The sequence below is a fragment of the Rhinolophus hipposideros genome (genome assembly GCF_964194185.1).
Source record: "Rhinolophus hipposideros genome assembly, chromosome: X".
NCBI lineage: Eukaryota > Metazoa > Chordata > Mammalia > Chiroptera > Rhinolophidae > Rhinolophus > Rhinolophus hipposideros.
The window spans coordinates 95,681,221-95,698,565 of record NC_138046.1 but is presented as its reverse complement, the minus strand read 5'-3'; the positions used below and the strand labels follow the sequence as shown (position 1 = coordinate 95,698,565).

Sequence of the window (17,345 nt, the reverse complement as noted above, 5' to 3'; positions counted from 1 at the left end):
GCCGGCAAAGGCAAAGTGGGAGAAATCGCTTTAACAAAAGGACGCCAAGACTCTCAGAGCAGCTGGAATTTTAGCCCCCATATATATGAAATTTTAAGATGTGAGCCCTTCTAGTTGTACCATTTAACTTCTCTGGTCCAATCAGCTGTCCCAGAAAGCCCTGTTGGGAGAGGCTGGGGATCAATGTCGAAATGTAAGGGCTATCTTATGAACCACCATGTGCAATTCTAGAACTAATTGCAAAGTGTACTCTCCCACCAACACCCCCACATAGGTAGGAAAGATGACAGTGCCTTCCAGGGTCACAAATAGGCAGCAGCTTGGCAGGCATGGGGCCCCACCCAGAATGGGGCTGCTCTGCCCGGCCACCTCTACCCACACCTGAGATGCCTCCCACTCCGATTAAAAATCACTTCCATTTTGTGTTTTAGCTCCAGGTCTTGGAGTCACCTGAGCCTGTAACAGTCCCGACCCTGCGAAAGAGGCATCTTTCTCAAGGAGACAGTTTTCCCCCTCACGGCAAACTTCCTTTCTAACAGTGAAATTACTTTATATCTCACCCGCCTGACTTTTTGCCACAGGGCCCACACTGCCCACCACAGAAAACCACCTGGAAGACTTACAGTGACTTATTTCACAGGTGTTGGCAGGCAGTGACTGACTAAGGACCTTGTCTCCCTGCTCCTGGCGGAACAAGAGCACCGCTACAAGACGAGCCCTGTCTCCTCTGGGCCTCCCATCTGGTCAAGCTGCCTGGGTGTGGAGGGCGCCCCTGCACCTGCCAGGACGGAGAGCGTGCCACACACACAGACACACACACACACACACACACACACACCGCCATTCCGGCTCAGCCAGGGATGGCGCTCTTATGCCTGACCTTCCAGGTGGTCCACTCCTGCCTTGTCACCAGAGGCTCAGCAGCATGATGTCTGTAGTTCCTCATCCCAGACTGAAATCACCCACCCACATACAGTTTAGTTGCTGTCTTCCCCATTTCTCCTGAGGATGTTTTCCCAAACTATGTCCATTCAGCCTTTCCCCAGCCCCCGGACCTCTCTCAGGGCAAAGATCCCAATCCCCCTCAGTGGCGTTCCCAAGACCTGACTCAGACCGGTAGTAATCCTGAAGAATACCCACCCAGACTGCCCAAGATACACATGGCCAGCAGCTATGGGGGAGAGACTCCAGGTCACATTCCTGCACATCAGACGTGGAACTCCTGGATGAGGCTATCCCAACCGCTACCCACAGGAATACCCTTGAGGGCAAGGGAGATGCAGATAGATAAACAGAGTCCTAACCATCATACTCCGTCATTGTTGCTACTTTCAGTCCTTCTAAAAGTGGGAAGCCATGTGCCCTTGGTCACTCAATCTAAGCAGATGTAACTGTGGCCATGCTATTCGTGGTGTAACACTTGCTCCCTGCAGCGTGGTCATATGACTCAGCACATACACCCCATAATTTATCATGGTTATGCCATGGCATTACTTCACAGAAGCATTGCCATGGCAACGTTTACAAGTCACTGTGGCAACAAAGCACCCTTACCACTGGCCCAGTGAGTCCTAAACAAGGTGGGAGCGTTACTCACGATTGAAAGTCCCTCCATCACAGGTAACTAACTGTAGCACCCCCCAGCAAAGGCTAACCTTGTTAAAACCTACACCCTCTACAGAAGAGGCCCAGGCAATGTCTTTTCCAAACTCAAAGTACACGCAGGTTGCTTGGCCAGAAAAGAAGTTTCCTGAACTAAGAGGTTCTGTGAAGCCCTTTGACCCAGGCTTCCTCCAGTTCCTGCCCAGGCATTGCCATTGAGCAGGTCCTGGGTCTGCCCCAGCCAAGTGGCTGGCAAGGGAGACGGTCAGTCACTCCATGCCTGAGAAAGAAGGGATTCATGCCTCCTCGTCCCTCCCCATCTTCAAAATGCCACTGATGGTTCTTGGTAATAACCTTCCAAGTCTGAGGAGCCTCTTGACTCATTTGTTGAACTTCTAAAATAAAAATTTCACTCAGCCACTCCTATCACAAAGAATAAATGAAAATTCTGGACATTGTGTTTTCAAGTTAATTCGCTTTTCTTAAGCCAGTCCCTCCCAAAAAGATGCAGCCACTATCCTAGATCTTCCTGGTGCCTCTAGGAGTGGAAGGCTGCCTTGGAAGAGGCACGGCATCTGGAAGGCGTCCTGTACACTCTAGGTGAGCCCTGCGTGCCCAGCTCCCATGTGCTCAAAGCTTGACTCTTGGCCACACTGACACTCATGAGAAGAGAACTTGAGAAGGGGACCAATATGGAGCAGGGCCCAAGCCCATGTTGGCTCAAGACACAAGGGCCAAAAAGACAAGGTCCATTTAATGTGCAGCTGAATGGATCCAGCCCCTGCTGTCCCCTCGATGAGGAGGTGGCAGCAAGGACAAAGGCTCCCCTAGGTTACTCCTCTTAACCAACCACAAGCCACAAGCCCCCAGGAAACGGGGGCTGGTGACTCACCTCCTTTGTTGTCCCAGTCTTTAATTAAAACTGAGCCTCTCACCTTCCCCAACCCTTCTCCTGCCCTCAGTAGCTATTTATGGCTTGTTGGAGCTGAGAGAAGGGCTTTCCCACTCATCTAGGGCTCGGGCGCGCGCCCCACCGGCCACACTGAGTTCTCGTCTCTAAGTTCAGCAGGAAAGATGGGGAAGGACACAGACTTCTCTAGGAGGAAAGTTGCAGTGAGGCCACTGAGATGCGAAGGACATGGGCCACCTTGAGTCTGGCCATATTACTGGAAAAGGCAAGGCATATTACTTGAAAAGGCACAGAGAAAAGGCAAGAAGACTTGAGGCTGCCTAGCCTCTTGCTCCCTTCCTCCAGTCTCCCTCACCATCTACCCAGAACCGAGAGGGCATCTACCTCGCAGGCAGTTCCCGTTCCTCAGAGAAGCACCAACCCTTTAACTTGGCCTTGCCCATTTCTACCGGGTCTTCCCAAGAGACTTCCCCAAGTTCTGGCGTTCTGACACACCCAGAAGGCAAGGGCTACATGCCTGTTGTGGGCATCAAGGAAGAGGAAAGCTTTCTTTGCTGCTTAACTCAAGAGCAGCCTGGATTCTCCATTTTCCCATGTCAATCCCATGGTGTGGAGGAGTAAGGACACCTTTACTTCAGGTACATCAAGAATCCCTCGGGGCGGCTGGTTAGATCAGTGGGTTAGAGCGTGGTGCTCTTAACAACAAGGTTGCCAGTTCCATCCCCACATGGACCACTGTGAGCTGCGCCCTCCACAACTAGATTGAAACAGCTACTTGACTTGGAACTGACGGGTCCTAGAAAAACACACTTAAATAAATAAAAAGTTCAAAAAAAAAAGAAAAAAGAAAAGAATCGCTGCCACTCAGGTAAGGCTGCCACTGACTAGCAACAGAAGCTCTCTTCTTCGTGACGAACAGAACAAACTGGTCCTGGTGTGGCCAACCCAGAATCCTGGCCACAGGCATCTGTCTGACTTAAGATGAGCTGGGAGTGGGTTGGTGGGGAAGGGGGTTGTGCTCTAGGCAGCGAGAAGCATGCTCTCCCAGACCACAAATTCTCCCAAACTTGATCGGGCACCGATGAACCAAGTGTGCGTGGGAAGTCAAACCTATGACATCCAATGGCCCAGAGCTTGCAAACACACCCATCATCGTTGACTGTCCTGTCTCAGGAGGATTTTGCACGCATTCTCTCAGTGTTCACCCAGATGCCCTAATTCACCATCACTAGCAACATTTCTGAGGGCCAGAGCATGCTTCAGGCCTCAAGCATGCATTTAAGAAATGACGAGAAAGACCTTCTCCACTTGTTGCCAACACATCTTATCAGGCCAGGGGGGTGTCATGAGCAAACCCCAAAGTTCACCACAGTGGGGGAACAGCTGTTGGGCCTGAAAACTGACTTGAGGAAAGCATAAGCTTTCTCACAACATACTGCCTCCAAAACACAATACACTCTGTCTGGTGGGAAGAACCCCTTTCATTTATACAACGTCCTGGGATTGTGTTGTCAACTCCCAATGATGACAAACAAATCCGCCACAGAAAATAATTAGGCTCATCTTTGCAGTGCTTTTATCATCCTTCATCCACTTAAACAAAACCTCTGCCTTTGGAGGGAGACTATAAGTACTCTCCATTCCAGAGTAGACTGTCACTGTGGGGGGTGGGGATAACCTCTGGCGGGAAGTATCATTCCACTGCTACAAAAAAAATGTATCTGTACCCGCTACAAAATAGAACATAGATGTGCCACACTTACACTTAGTTTCCACTGCCATTCCTCTGCTATATTATATTAGACTGTTAACAACCACAGAACCAATTTTAATCTGGGAAAGGAGATGTGTCCCAGGAAATAATCTTTCATAGGCGCCTCCTTACTGAATGCTACAATGTTCCAAAGGACAATCAGCCCTTCCCTCCATGGATGGCAAGAGTGGCCTGTTCCTCTGAGCAGCCACTAACTAGACATCAGGCCATTGTAAGTGAATTGCTTCCTCTCACTTCCCTCAGCTCATTTTTCACCAGTCGCCCATTTTCACCAATGTGGTACCACACGCAAGCTGCTAGGGTTTACTTACATCTCTCATTGTCATTCTGGTCAGCAATGGCCTCCTCCAGGGCGACCGACTTTGGCTTTTTGTCCTGATTTCCTTTCAGCCTTTCCCAGTCAGCAGGGCTGAATTTGCACACCTCGGAGTCTTTGGTTGTTGGGTGACCACCTTCTCTCTCTTTCATCTCCAACTCTGAGAAGCGCATCATTGCACGCTAGAAAGAGAACGGAGATGGAAAAAAAAAAAAACACAACACCTTACCATAAAAGCTAGTTCATTCGTCTTACCTTAAAGGAAAGTATTTTCAAAGAAAAGTTTGCCCAAAACCAACCACAATTTATGATACAACTGAGATATTTTTAAATTTAACAGATAAAAATTTAAAAGTATCTATATATAAGTAGTCACACATTCTTTATTCATAAAGCCATATGTATAGATATATATGCGGTGTGTATGTATATCCATACATACACTATTGCATAGAGACAGACATTCTCTTTGGAAGGTAAATAAAACAAAACAAAAACACAACGCAAAGAAAACAAAACAAAAACACAACAGAAAAGAAAACAAAATGCACAATGAATAAAGACGACCATGGCCCACAAACTTCCCTTTGTATATTTGGAAATGAAATTTAACTCAAAAGGTTTATGTAAGATTCTAGTAATAAAAATTTGAAGAACTGACCTCACAGTAAGCAGCGGGTAGACATAAAATACTGTCCTCTTGTAATCCTTCCATCTATGTAATTAAAATGGGCACTCAATGGATCATTTAGATAACTTCATCCATTTTTATAAGCATAAACTAAATTTTTTTCTTAACATTGCAAAAACAATTTGGCTTTATTTATCTTTTAATTAAAAGTAAAATATCTTAAGGAAATTCCTATACAACATCTATCATTCACTAGCAAGTTAAATACATACTCTATCCCTTTAAGCGAGTTGTTTTTGTTTTTTGTTTTTTTTTTGGTGAAAAAAAATTGCACGAATCCCACAGACATGCGGCTGCTACACACCTCTACCAAGTATCATGTAAGGCATTCTAAGCAGCACTTCTAGGTATATTCGTTAACGTACAGTAACGGCAGAGAAATCAAAGCAATTGATAGGTAAATGTCATGCAGTCTTTAGATAGCCTTCACAATAATTAAAACTTCCGTTCATCAGTATTTGAGTGGAGCTCTCTTAAAATCTACAGAATAACTTAAAATAATCAGACACATGAACCTCCTAAGTGCTACCACTCATATCCCCTTACTGGCCACATTTCATACATTTAAATTACCATAAGCTTCATTAACCATATCTGCTCAGTGTCCTTCCCTATCATACTCCCCCAGTCCTCTTTCCACATTAAAAAAAACTGACAACTGGTAAAATTACTGACATTTGGGTGGGGGGGCTCACCTGCAATGCCCGCTGCTCCCGGCTGAGCTGACTGGAATCTGCATACAGTTCAGTAGTGACACACTTGAATCTGTCACCCACGTAACCAGCGGAGTTGGCGATTCTCTTTGCCAGCTTAGATGGCTTCGGTTTCAGCACTTTGCCATCATTTGATTCTGCCTCGTCAGCTCCATCTTTGGTATAGGTGGGGGTGACGTCCACACTCGGTGGGGCACCGCCGACACAAAATGGTTTGGGATCCTCTTGGGCTTTACCAAAAGTTACAGCAGGGCCATCGCTCGCCAGAGTTGGCTCCAGGAATGGAGTGGAGACTGGCATCCCCAGGTTCTCCTTGTTGGTTCCTGCTGGAATGTTCTCCTTGCTTAAGCTGAAGACTGACTGGCCTGGAGCCTGTTTGAAAGTATAAGCTTCGTGGAAGTCACTGATGCGCCCCAACTCGTCTCTCAGGGCAATGAAATCACGGTGTGGCTGCAGGGCCGGGTCAGCGGGGGGCTTGGTGGGCTCAGCGCTCTGGCCAACACTCTCAGCTGCAAAGCCAGGTTTGGACACATTTGCGTCAGTTTTAGCATCTGGCTCTTCCCGGAGGTCTACATAGACAAGCTTGTCACTTTTGACAACCGTTTTCCCTTGATTCCAGCTGGGGCTCGGCTTTAGGTTCTTGTCGGTGGGGATGTCTGAATGTAACTTGGTGCTGTTAGCGTCCAACATGTCGGAAAAGCGGTTACGGAGGGTTGGGTCCTCATAGCGGGCTCTCTCGTGAGAGCGGGACCTCCTGTCTGGTTTCTCCTCTTTCGTGATCTCTATGGGAGTGTGAGGTATCAACATAGGGTGCACCATACCCAACCCCAGTGCATCTTGGTAAGTCACAAACTCTGGCCGGCCTGTGGGCAGCCCGTAGGGCAGTCCAGGCTTGGGTGCAAGGTGCCCAGGAAAGAGACTGCCATTGGGCAACAGAACTGGGTGAGGGTAGACAGGTCCCTTGCCATGTAAGGAGAGGGGACTTATAGCAATGCCCTCAGGCGCTGGGTAAGGGAGGTAACTCCTGGGGTAGGGAATTGGTGGGGACCTGAACGCCTCATTTGGAGAGAGAAATATTGAGCTTGGCGGGAGGCCATTCTCGCTTGCTTTGAAGCTCGGTTCTGGGTTGCTGGCTTTGGCGCCCTTGCTGCTGGTGCTACCGCTGTGCTTGGCAGGCGTGGTTGGGGGCTGGCCCACGTGCTGAATGACGGATGGTGTGGTGTCCACAGAGCTCCTGCTGCTCTTGCTGCCATCTGCATTGGCATTTGGGGCTGGTGACGCGGAGGCTGGGCGGCCCGCGCTGGACACTGCCCCCGAAACGCTAGTGACCACGGCATCTGTGCCACCCATGCGGGGACACGAAGAGCTCCGCTGCTGTGGTATGGCCCAGTCCAAGGCCTTGTTTTTCAGCGGCATGGCTTTGCCATTGTTCTCTTCGTTGGGACTGGGCCCGGGCACCACCCAGGACGAGGGAGCCGTGCTAATGATTTCAGATCTATAGATAGCACAGCTGTTTCCTGGAGGAGATAAGGTTTCTTTTGGAATCTCACTTCCAGAGAGCACTAAGCCACTGGCAGCTCTGCTGTGCACCAGGACTGTGGGAGCCATCTTTTTTACGTGCTCTGCTTTGGAAGCGTCTACGTCCACCACTTTAGAAGACAAGTCCAGTGGTTTGTCAGTGACGTCTTTGGCAATCGTCTGCTTCTCCAAGAGAGGAGGTGAGCCACCATCTTTCCTGTCTTGACCCACTGTTTTCCGAGTGTGCCCAGGAACTGGCTGGGCACTTTCAGTCCCTTCCGGAGCCTTAGGATACTTGCTATTAGAAAGCCTCGCCACGGGGAACTCACTGCTGACCGACATGTATGGCTTTGACAGGGTGACAGAGGGCGAGGTGGAGATCCTAGCATAATGCTTATGGAATTCGGAGTAGGTGTCTGCAGGCGGCTGGGAGGGAAGGTGGACTCGGGGTGAAGGCCGAGGCGAGGGGGGCAACAGGAGAGCTGCATCCCCCGGCAGGCCACTGGTGACTGGCTTGGCAGAGGGCACCCTAGGCTGTTTACTGTTCTGGATGTGGGGATAGGCATGGGAATCAACCGGGTTCCCAGGACTGACGCCCATCTTCCAGGGCAAGCTTTTGTCTGCGCAGTGGACCAGAGGTGGGATGGCTGGCGAAGCCGAAGGCGTCGAGAGCCTCATGGGCGAAGCCAGGGACGACGGGATGTGGGGACTGACATAGTGAGGTGGTGGCAGGTAGAGAAAACGCTCCCCATTGGTGCAGACTGGAGAATACAGCGGCTGGGCCAAGCTGTAGGACTGCTGAGGTAGCAAGGCCTTGTACATGTTCAGTGAATACTTATTTGGCGAGTCAAGGAAAGGGTAGATAGCTGGCGTGGCACCCTCCATGTAAGGATTGACCCAGGGCAGCCGCAGGTAACTAGCACCATTGATGTTGAGAGGGCTCTGTTTGTCGCTGGTAGGCCTGTCCAAGCCCAGTGTTTCTGCTGTGGGCACAGCACTTTTTTGTATTCCAGGTGGTGTTTTGTATATAGCACTGAAGCCATTTGGGGGTTTTCCAGAGACAGCGGAGGCCTCCACCGTCTCGGGTGTGTTCGGTTTGAACTGCACCTCTGGGTTTCTTTCAGAAGAAAACCCAAGACCACCTAGAGTGCTTGTGGCAGCCTCCCGACCTTTCTCGGAGCCCAGTCCACACAAGCTAGAATAGACGATGTTGCCTGGCACACGCAGCCCTTCCCGGATCAGGCCAGTGCGGTCCATGCTCAGCGCTGCAAGGCCATCGATCCGATGGGCCGCGGTCGCATCCACCTTTGCAGAAGAACACGGGTGTTACTTAGGACATTCCTTCAAAGTGCCGGGCCCGTCCCGAAAAGAAACCTCAAACTAGCTCAAAATGACATCAACCTTAACATCTGAGCAGAAAGAGTTAAGAAGGACTCACAGGGTCTCTGGCCTCTCCCACCTCATCCAAAACCCTTTGCTGCCCACCTTTCTCACCTCTGTTCAACTACCCTGAAAGCCTGGAAAATGTTGATCCCTTTAGACTTGAGGCCCACACGTTAATTCAGTCATCTATTCACTCTGGAAAATTCACCTTCTCAGCAAAAATTCTTTGCTACAACTGAGACAACACCAACTCCACTGCTTTCAAGCACCACCCTTATGGGGGTCCAGAATGAACACTAACTCTCCCTGGGCCTGTTGCGTTGGGGGTGGGGGCAGTGTTCACTGGGGTTTTCCTGGATGTATTTTACATAACAAGAAACAATCTTCAGTGGGACAGGAGGAACAGAGGACTTTTAGCTGTCTCATTTCTAAATCAATAAAGAGGTCATGGGTCAAACTGTGGTTGCGTCTTTTGACTTCCTCTCCCTGGTGTCTGAAGAAGGTTCTGTTTCATATTTTACAGGAAAGGTAAACCCTAAGGATCTACTAGGAGGTTGGAAAATTATCCAGCTGGGAGCATTGATGTGGCATGTAGCTTAGCGAAGAAAAGGCGGCACATATCCCACCAGTTACTAGGGGCGCGGGCATAAATGGCAAGTATGTCCAAAGGAGTATGTGGCCAAGAACCTGAGGTAGGAAAAGCTTAGGTGAGGGCCTTGTCCTGCAACAGACAGGGGCTTTCCACTCAGCCGTGTCCTGAGACACCCCTGCCCTGCCCCTGAAAAGCCCTCTAATGGTATGCAAATTAATACACGATTGATTACAGATCACTGAGATTCAGATAGCACATCAACAGAAGCCATTAATCTCTTACCACGTTGTGGTTCAAGGGATTTTCTTCCCTTAGTTCCAGTCTGGCCTTTGAAGCATCACCATCATTTACAGGAATTTTCCTATTTAAAAGGACACACCAACTTCATGAAAGCATTCCTCACTTAATCCATCTTTCATAGATCCCTCCCAGAACAGACCAGTTTCTAATAACTCCATTTTTTTCAACTGCCCTTAAAAAGAAATTCCTCCCCAGTGGCCCACATTGAAAGTTGTCCCCAAATGTTGATTCAATTGGACTGGGAGAAACAAAGGCAGGCCAACAGGGACATGAAATCACAAATATGACCCCTGAGTTGGGTAAACCAGAAATTAGGCACCATTCCTCTAGCACAATCTTTTTTCCAGAATGCCAAGTAGGCCGCACTGGACTCTGCTGTCCTAGATGACGCTTATAACTTCTACCGAAGACAGACATTAAATTACACAATGGCCAAAGACCAAAGCACATATCTCACCAGTCACCAGGGGACACAAAGCTGGAGTCCACTGTCTGGCCACATCAACCACTTCTGTTACCTACAAGGGCAGGTTTTCCAAACTTTTTCCCCAAGTAAGGTACCATATCCTCTGAAATTGGTTTCCATGGTGATAATGAAGCCATATTTGACTTTCTTTATCAAAACGATGGGGGATACACACTAATATCACATAAATGTCAGTCTCTCCAGGCTCCAGAGGAAGCCACACATCTGTGCCAGGCTGCTGCGGCTGCCCTGGGACTTGTTATCAGAGAGCATCGATAAAGAAAGCGCCTGGTGCCAACTTCCAAATGCCCAGGATAAAATCGCTGACAAGCAGCAGAGGAAAGTTTCATCATTACCCCGAAGAGCAGCTTCAATCATCTACTGCTTAGCTGCCTCTACCCCACACTGCAAAATTACTGATTAGGAAACATAACAGAGCTGTCAGGTGACTGAAACCAGGGGCCAATAGCCTTGCCGAATGGGCGGCAGAGGACGCCGAGAAACCCTGGGCTTAAACGAAGTAAAGGGTGGCTATCTCCCCAGTTATTACTGAGCAAACTATTTGTTTTAAAAGCACATCGAATGCCGATCCACCTGGGCCCACACTCTTGACATTTAGAGTTAAAGCAGCATATAGACTGGGATTAATTCTCCTTCATAAATATGAAATAATAAATTAAGGACGAAAGTGCACTGAAAGGCCGCTTTAGGGGCTAATCTTTTAAAGGGCGGCAATGCTTCGCTGAGCTGGGTTGCCTGTTAAAACTGTAAATCAAGGGCCGCCAGCGAGGCAGGAGATCTCTCCCCCACCCCCTTTGTGCCCATTCTGGCTGTGAGAAGGTGAGGGGGAACTCGGCTCTGTTAGGGGGGACGAGGGGGAGAGACCCTTGCGCTCTCTCCCCAGGCCTCTGCCAGACAGGCACATTCACCTGTCTTCGTTGATCCCACACATGCGGACCCTCTCGCTGTTCATCCAGCTGTGAACGTTCCCGTACAGGGGGGTTGCTGAAAGCATATCGTCTTCTTGGATGGCAGCTTTTCTTCAAGCGTCTAGTCTGTTGAAAAAAACAACAACAACAAAATCCCAGGAGGTTGAATAAAGAAGAGCCAAATAGGAAAGGAGAGAAGCCCTCTTTCTAGGCAATTCACATAGAACAGACTCGGGGAGGCAGATTGTGCTCAATGTTCTACAGATGGCCACGAATGAAGGCACATACCTGACCTGAAGGTCTGGGGAGGTGAGAGGGTTAAAGCGCCACCCCCCCCACACCATCCAAGGTATAGCCCCCCAGCCCACTGGGGGGCCTCCCTTCCCCTTTCCCAGCCTTTGGAGAAACTACTTGGAAGGAATGGTGCTGGATCCCAGGGAGCCCCACACTGATACTTCTTGGGGTTGAAAGGATCAGAGAGGGTAGAAAGCATAACAGTTAGGTGTGGCCCACACCATCACGCATTTGCAGGGCTGTGGTATGCGCAACTTACAGCTCTAGGGTTAAAAAGAGTTGGTGGGCTGGTGAGCAGCTCCACCCCAGCCCTACATTAGATTAAGCACAGAACCAGGGTGGTTTGGCCTGGGAGCTGCAGAGGGAGGCGGCTGAGTAATTCAATGACGCCTGCTCGCTAGGGACAAGAAATCATTAGCGAGCGCAGAAGTCTTAGCAGCCCAGTCTGCTGGGTTGCCAGCCGCTGGCACACTGGCACTCTGGGAGTGGCCAAAAGCCACCCATTTTCCACGTACTAGGAGGCAGGAGGCAGAGGCTGCCAGGCAGAGGAGGGGAGAGTACTTCTCCCCCACCCACACATACTTCCTTACCTTCTCTGCCCACCACCCCCACCCACATCACATTCTAGTTTGCTGCATGAGTGAAGGGTCAGGACAAGCTGCATTTTATTAACAGGATTATCACGGCGCGTGATTTATCCTCGTGCAGGATTTTAATTGCTCTTTGGAGGTTGAGCCGTTTCTTTTGACTGCGCTTCAGCCCATATCCTGCTGTTAAATGCTGGGTTAATAAGTAGGGGAGCCTTTAATGCCTGGGACCGATGGCCCTGGGCAATTCCCTGCTCACAATCACATCGCCAGCTCCCTTGTCTGGACTGGCCACTGCGTCTTTACCAGGGGACCCGAACCTGAGTGTGAAATCATTGGCATGCAGATCATCAGGGGAACTTTTCTTTCTCCTCCTCCCTCACACACCCACCCACACAGTTTCCGAAAACCCAAATGTTCCCTAAGTCGACACATTTCCTTTGTTAGCAGGAAAAAATATGCAAATGCTCGTTTTTTACACTTTAGCACACAAGCAGGCTGCCAGGCCTGCCTGGGTTGGAGGTATCAGGTCCAGGGAGTCTTCTTCTGAGAACCTTGGAGGGTAAAGGGTGGGGGGAACACCTGAGAGACCTGAATCCAAAAGCCAGGCCGTCCTTGGGCATTTGTCCTAACTAGGCCTTTTGTCCACCGGCATCCCCCATCAGCCCCTATACGTAGAACACTGCCTGGTAATCAAGAGCCACACGGACAGACACACTGCGCACAGTCAGAGCTCACAAATGAAGCTACAGAACGAAAGAGGAGGCAGACATCTGCAGAGTGTGGCAGGCCTGGTGGGATTCTGAAGGAGCTATTTCTCTGGGAAGCATCTTTCTTACACAGACTGGGGTGTTTCCAATGCGAGAGCCATAGTGCCCCCAAAAGACAGACTTGGGTGTCGAGGAAGGTTCTGTGGGGACTCGTGGCCTTTTCTTCCATCTTCCAAATACACAAATCAAGTTGGGGGGAAGCCACCACTTGTGCTGGGTCGACCACAAGGCACACTCAACGGAGTGTCCCCTCCCTAACCTGCCACCCCTTCTAACAAAAGGAAGACGTTCCAGGTGTCCTAACGTAGAAGGTAGAGCAACATTTCTTAGTGCAAGTGTCCTGCTCCTTGGCTGCAGCAGAGGGACCATACCATACCATCCCCGAGCTGTGCGTCACGATGAAATATAGAAATTACATGAGGAGCAAAAGGGTCATTCAATCCAACCTCTAAGAAAAGGAAGAGGGAAGAAGAAAGTGTGTGCCTACAAAACCTTCCATCTCCCGGTGTCCCAGTCTTCAAAACTGCCCTCCCCTTAAACAAGCCCTTCCTACACACCTCCTTTAGTAGTCACTTTGTGACAAGGATCTCCAAGCACCTGAGGAAATAGGAAGGGTGCTGCCTCAATCACCCTACTGAGTGATTGAGCCCCTACTGAGCCCCCTTCCTTTAAAAGGGCTTTTCATTAGAAAGGGTAGCCTGGACTGAGTGGAAAGGTGAAATGTAGTTTAGAGACATCTGGAACCACTGGGTGCTTTCAAAGCTTCTCTCCTTCTCCAGGGCTTATCCTGTGGGGTTTTCAATATTAATGCTGCACAGATAAATGACACCAGGCGTCAGAATGAAGTGTTCTCACATGCACAGGGTCAGATGGAGTGTTGAGGCCCAGAGCTCGATTCAGTGTCATCTGCGTGTGTGTGTGTGTGTGTGTGTGTGTTGCGGGGGGGGGGGAAGCAGGCGGATAGGCAGGGCTGAACACGAAGAAGCAGAAAGGGGGGGTATACGTTGTTGGATCCTGCTGACTACAAACACGCATACGCACACTTATAATCTTTAGCTGCCCCATGAACTTTTTGTGAACTGTTTAAAAGTGGAGGTCTGTTGAACAAACAGCGGCGCCACTGCCAGCCATAATTTCATTGCAACAAGCTAAGACTTTTAACTCTTCAGGTTCCTGGCCAAAGATGGAGCTGAGTGGAAAGGGCCAATGAGCAATGGCCTGCCTGGCACGAGGCCCTTCTCCAGGGCGACAAACAAGAGCAGCCCAAATCCCTGGCAGGGACATCCTCAAGCAAAGGCCACACTATGTACACCCCACCATTACTGAAGATTGGGGATTCCCCTCCCCCCATCTCTCCGGGATGTATTACTAAACAGGACAGTGGGGGTACGAAATGAATAGACTGAGAGAGGCAGAGAACTGGTGACACTCATCCCACTCCACTTCTAGAAGCGGCTGTTGAAATAATTGGGGGCTTTTTTTTTTAACCTCTAAGGGGAAGTGCTTCAAAACTGGCTTCTCTGAACCTTGGCCGTGGGACACAGCGGCGAGGGCAATGATGTGATTTGGATGACAAACAGGGCAGGCACTTTGCTGATATATGTAAGAAACTCATTTGCCCTTATTTCTCAACAACCCCCCCCCCCGCTCCCCCCCGCCACTTCTTCCACAGGCAGGCTATGCTTCTAGAAGTGCCAAGATGTGTGAAGTCACTCATGAAAAGCACTTTACAAGCACCAACCTGTTTGCAGTGTGAGCTGTGTAGCTATACCTTGGCTCTGGGGTTTAACCCTTTTTTCCAGTAGTGGAGAGAAGGGGGCTAGGATGCAGGATCAGGATGAAGAGGGAAGAGGTCAGACAGGGAAACGGAGGAGTGCCTGGTTTCTAAAGAACAGATAGGAATTGTACTGGCTGCCTGCTAAAACACCAGTTCCGGGGAGAGCTCTGGCTAGAAAAATGCAGACACACACCGGGGGGTCTCTAACTCTCAGTTTGGCGGTAATTGAAAGCACAGGAGAACTTGGGTCTCCCTGGACAGACTTGGGCAGTCATCTGCTCTGGAAGCCAAGAGCTATGATTAGTATCTGAGCTTGGCCTGGACACTGGGGAAAAGGGCCTGATTGGCAGAAAGAGGCCAGAGGGACCAAGATTAGGAGCTGTCACCTCAACCTTAGCATCCCTGAGAAGGGGTACTTCCACCCTTTGTGAAGACACGAGGGGGCACACGGGCCCCAGGCAGCACCCACCACCACCATTTCGCTTATTCCTCATGGCAGGAATATACCATTACGGACTGAGGAAAAGGAGAGAATGTTTTTTTCTTTAAAGGCGAGTTAGCCTGGCAGACAACAAAGAGCGGGTTGAAAAGGAAGGCGCACTGACTCTGAGAGGCTGGGATGAGTGAAGGGAGGGGACGCAGCACCAGGCCACTGTTGGCACCTCTCCTTTCTCTCCACCCCGGCTCTTCCTGGCACCAGGCCACTTTCTACTGCCTCCACCCTTCAGGTGCCAATCGGTTCAAGCCTGCACATCACACTTGTCAAATGGCATGGACAAAATGGAAAGCGTCACCACCAAACCCCCATGCTGCACACAAGCACTAATGGTGCTCTCCTCCGGTTTCTCTCACTAGGAACCCTTGCCCAGTCACACAATTGTCTAGTTAGTGACCAAGAAGACCTGGACAGGTTTATGGGAGCTTCTGGCTCAGAAGGCAGAGCAGGCATCAGGGATCCCAGCCAGTGCGCAGTGGGCTGGGGACCTCTTTGAGAAAAGGGGTCTCCCTCACTGCATAGCTGGTTCTCTGGAGAACATGCGAAAATGTGGTCACCACATCCTGACAGCTCTCACCCTCTCTCACGGTGTGTCTCTGGGCAGGTGGCCGAACCTCTTCAACCTTGGTTCCCTCATCTGTAAATATTTGGCACCATGTTTTCCAGAGGATTAAACTGCACTATGGACTTGAGTTTCGCCTGGCAATAGCTGGTACAGGTCACGTTTAACCCCATTAAACAGCATCTGACTCCACTAAACATACTGTGTAATAAACCCCAGAATTGCTGCATAGTTTCTTTGTGGCAGTGAGAAGGCTGAGGCAAGGACACAGAGGGGGCCAGGCCAAGGAGGAGTGACCTTCAGCAGAGTTGTGTGGATTTCATCGAAGCCCAAAGCTAACCACGCGGGAGTCCTTCCTGGGGCTGCTCCAAGTGCAGACTGAGTCACACACAGCGGCACTTCTCTACTGGTGTCAGAGAAGTGTGTGTGTGTGTGTGTGTGTGTGTGTGTGTGTGTAGACGGTGGTGGTGAAGAAGTTATTTTAGGAAGGGGGTGGGAGATGATGAAAAAAGCTCTTCCGGATGTATGTTGGGGCAGGTCCTCCTGAGCTGCTTTTCCTGTGTGCATAGCATTGGGGAGTGGGGGACCCCAAGGCTGCCCCCCTATACCCCCATCTGGGCAGGGCCACCGGCTTGCAGGGGTGTGGCTGAGGGAGGTCTCTCCTCCTGCAATACATGGGCGTTGGGAGGAATGACCCAGCTAGTCCAACCACTGTTTCTTGGCACACTCCAAGCCATGGCCATTGCTTCTGGGGGCATCCCCACCCATGCCCCAAGTTTTGCATTAGTAACAGACTGAGCTGAAGAGCAAGGGGGGTTGAGGGAGAGAGAGGGAGGGACGGAGAGGATGACGGAGAGCTCGCAAGGTCCTGACCTTTTTGAGCAACCAGAACCTTCCCTGCCTCCTCCCAGGGAGCCTGGGTCAGAGCAGAGAGCCACTCAGGTCCTTCGGGAGTGAACTTGGCTCTGGGCAGCAGCAGCAGTGAGAGCAGAGGAGGGGCACCCCCTCCCCCGCCTCAGCCCCAGCCCCAGCGCGCCTCAGCCCCAGCCCCAGCGCGGATCAGTCGGCAACAAAGGGATTTTCTCTCCCACCACACACACCCCGGTGGCTCCGGGCCCGCCCCTCCTCGCTGCCGCCGCAGCGCTGGGACTGGCCTTCCAGAAACCCCAGAAAACCGGCAATCCCCTGACCCAGGTTAACCACTAGTTCCCCACCCCCACCCCCCTCCTCTGTGGGTCCCCTTCCCGAGCCCCCGCCACACCTTCTGTCCCCAGCTAGTGTCTCTGACAAAAAGCAACTTTGGGTGGGCACATGGAGAACCAGGGTGTGCTGCCAGCCAAGCCCACCCAGGGAACGGGTACTGCACACCCCTCCCTCAATCACCCTGAGCTCCCTTCCGACCAGACTGGAGTGTGGCTCTCCGTGAATGCTCCCCCTCCACGATGCAAGCCAAGTGTAATCAGCTGTAAAGAGGGAGGGGGGGCACCAGCAAGGATTGACCATTGACCAAGAGACTTGTTGCCCAACCTGGGCTGGCGGCCATGCACCCCCTCCCAGGCAGAGCCATGGCCTCGGGTCAGCTCAGGGACCAGCGCCTGGACACTTCCCCTTCCCTTCCCCCCCCCCCCCAGACACCCAACCAGTTCAGGCCACTGCTCAGGCTTT

General features: G+C 50.8%; 1 protein-coding gene across 5 annotated transcripts in view; it reads right to left on the bottom strand.

Moving 5' to 3' along the window:
• Nucleotides 1–17,345, bottom strand: part of BCOR (BCL6 corepressor) — an 84,417-nt gene that overhangs the window by 13,646 nt on the left and 53,426 nt on the right. For 3 of the 5 annotated variants that reach the window (XM_081043291.1, XM_081043290.1, XM_081043293.1), the window contains exons 2-6: nt 11,195–11,320; nt 9,782–9,860; nt 5,989–8,829; nt 5,264–5,317; nt 4,598–4,784 (exon numbers count right to left, since the gene is read on the bottom strand). In XM_081043291.1, coding sequence (XP_080899417.1) covers nt 4,598–4,784; nt 5,264–5,317; nt 5,989–8,829; nt 9,782–9,860; nt 11,195–11,280 — 3,247 coding nt within the window. In that variant the 5' untranslated portion in view covers nt 11,281–11,320. The remainder of the gene's footprint in view (nt 1–4,597; nt 4,785–5,263; nt 5,318–5,988; nt 8,830–9,781; nt 9,861–11,194; nt 11,321–17,345) is intronic. The other 2 variants (XM_081043292.1, XM_081043294.1) reach the window with 1 other exon arrangement.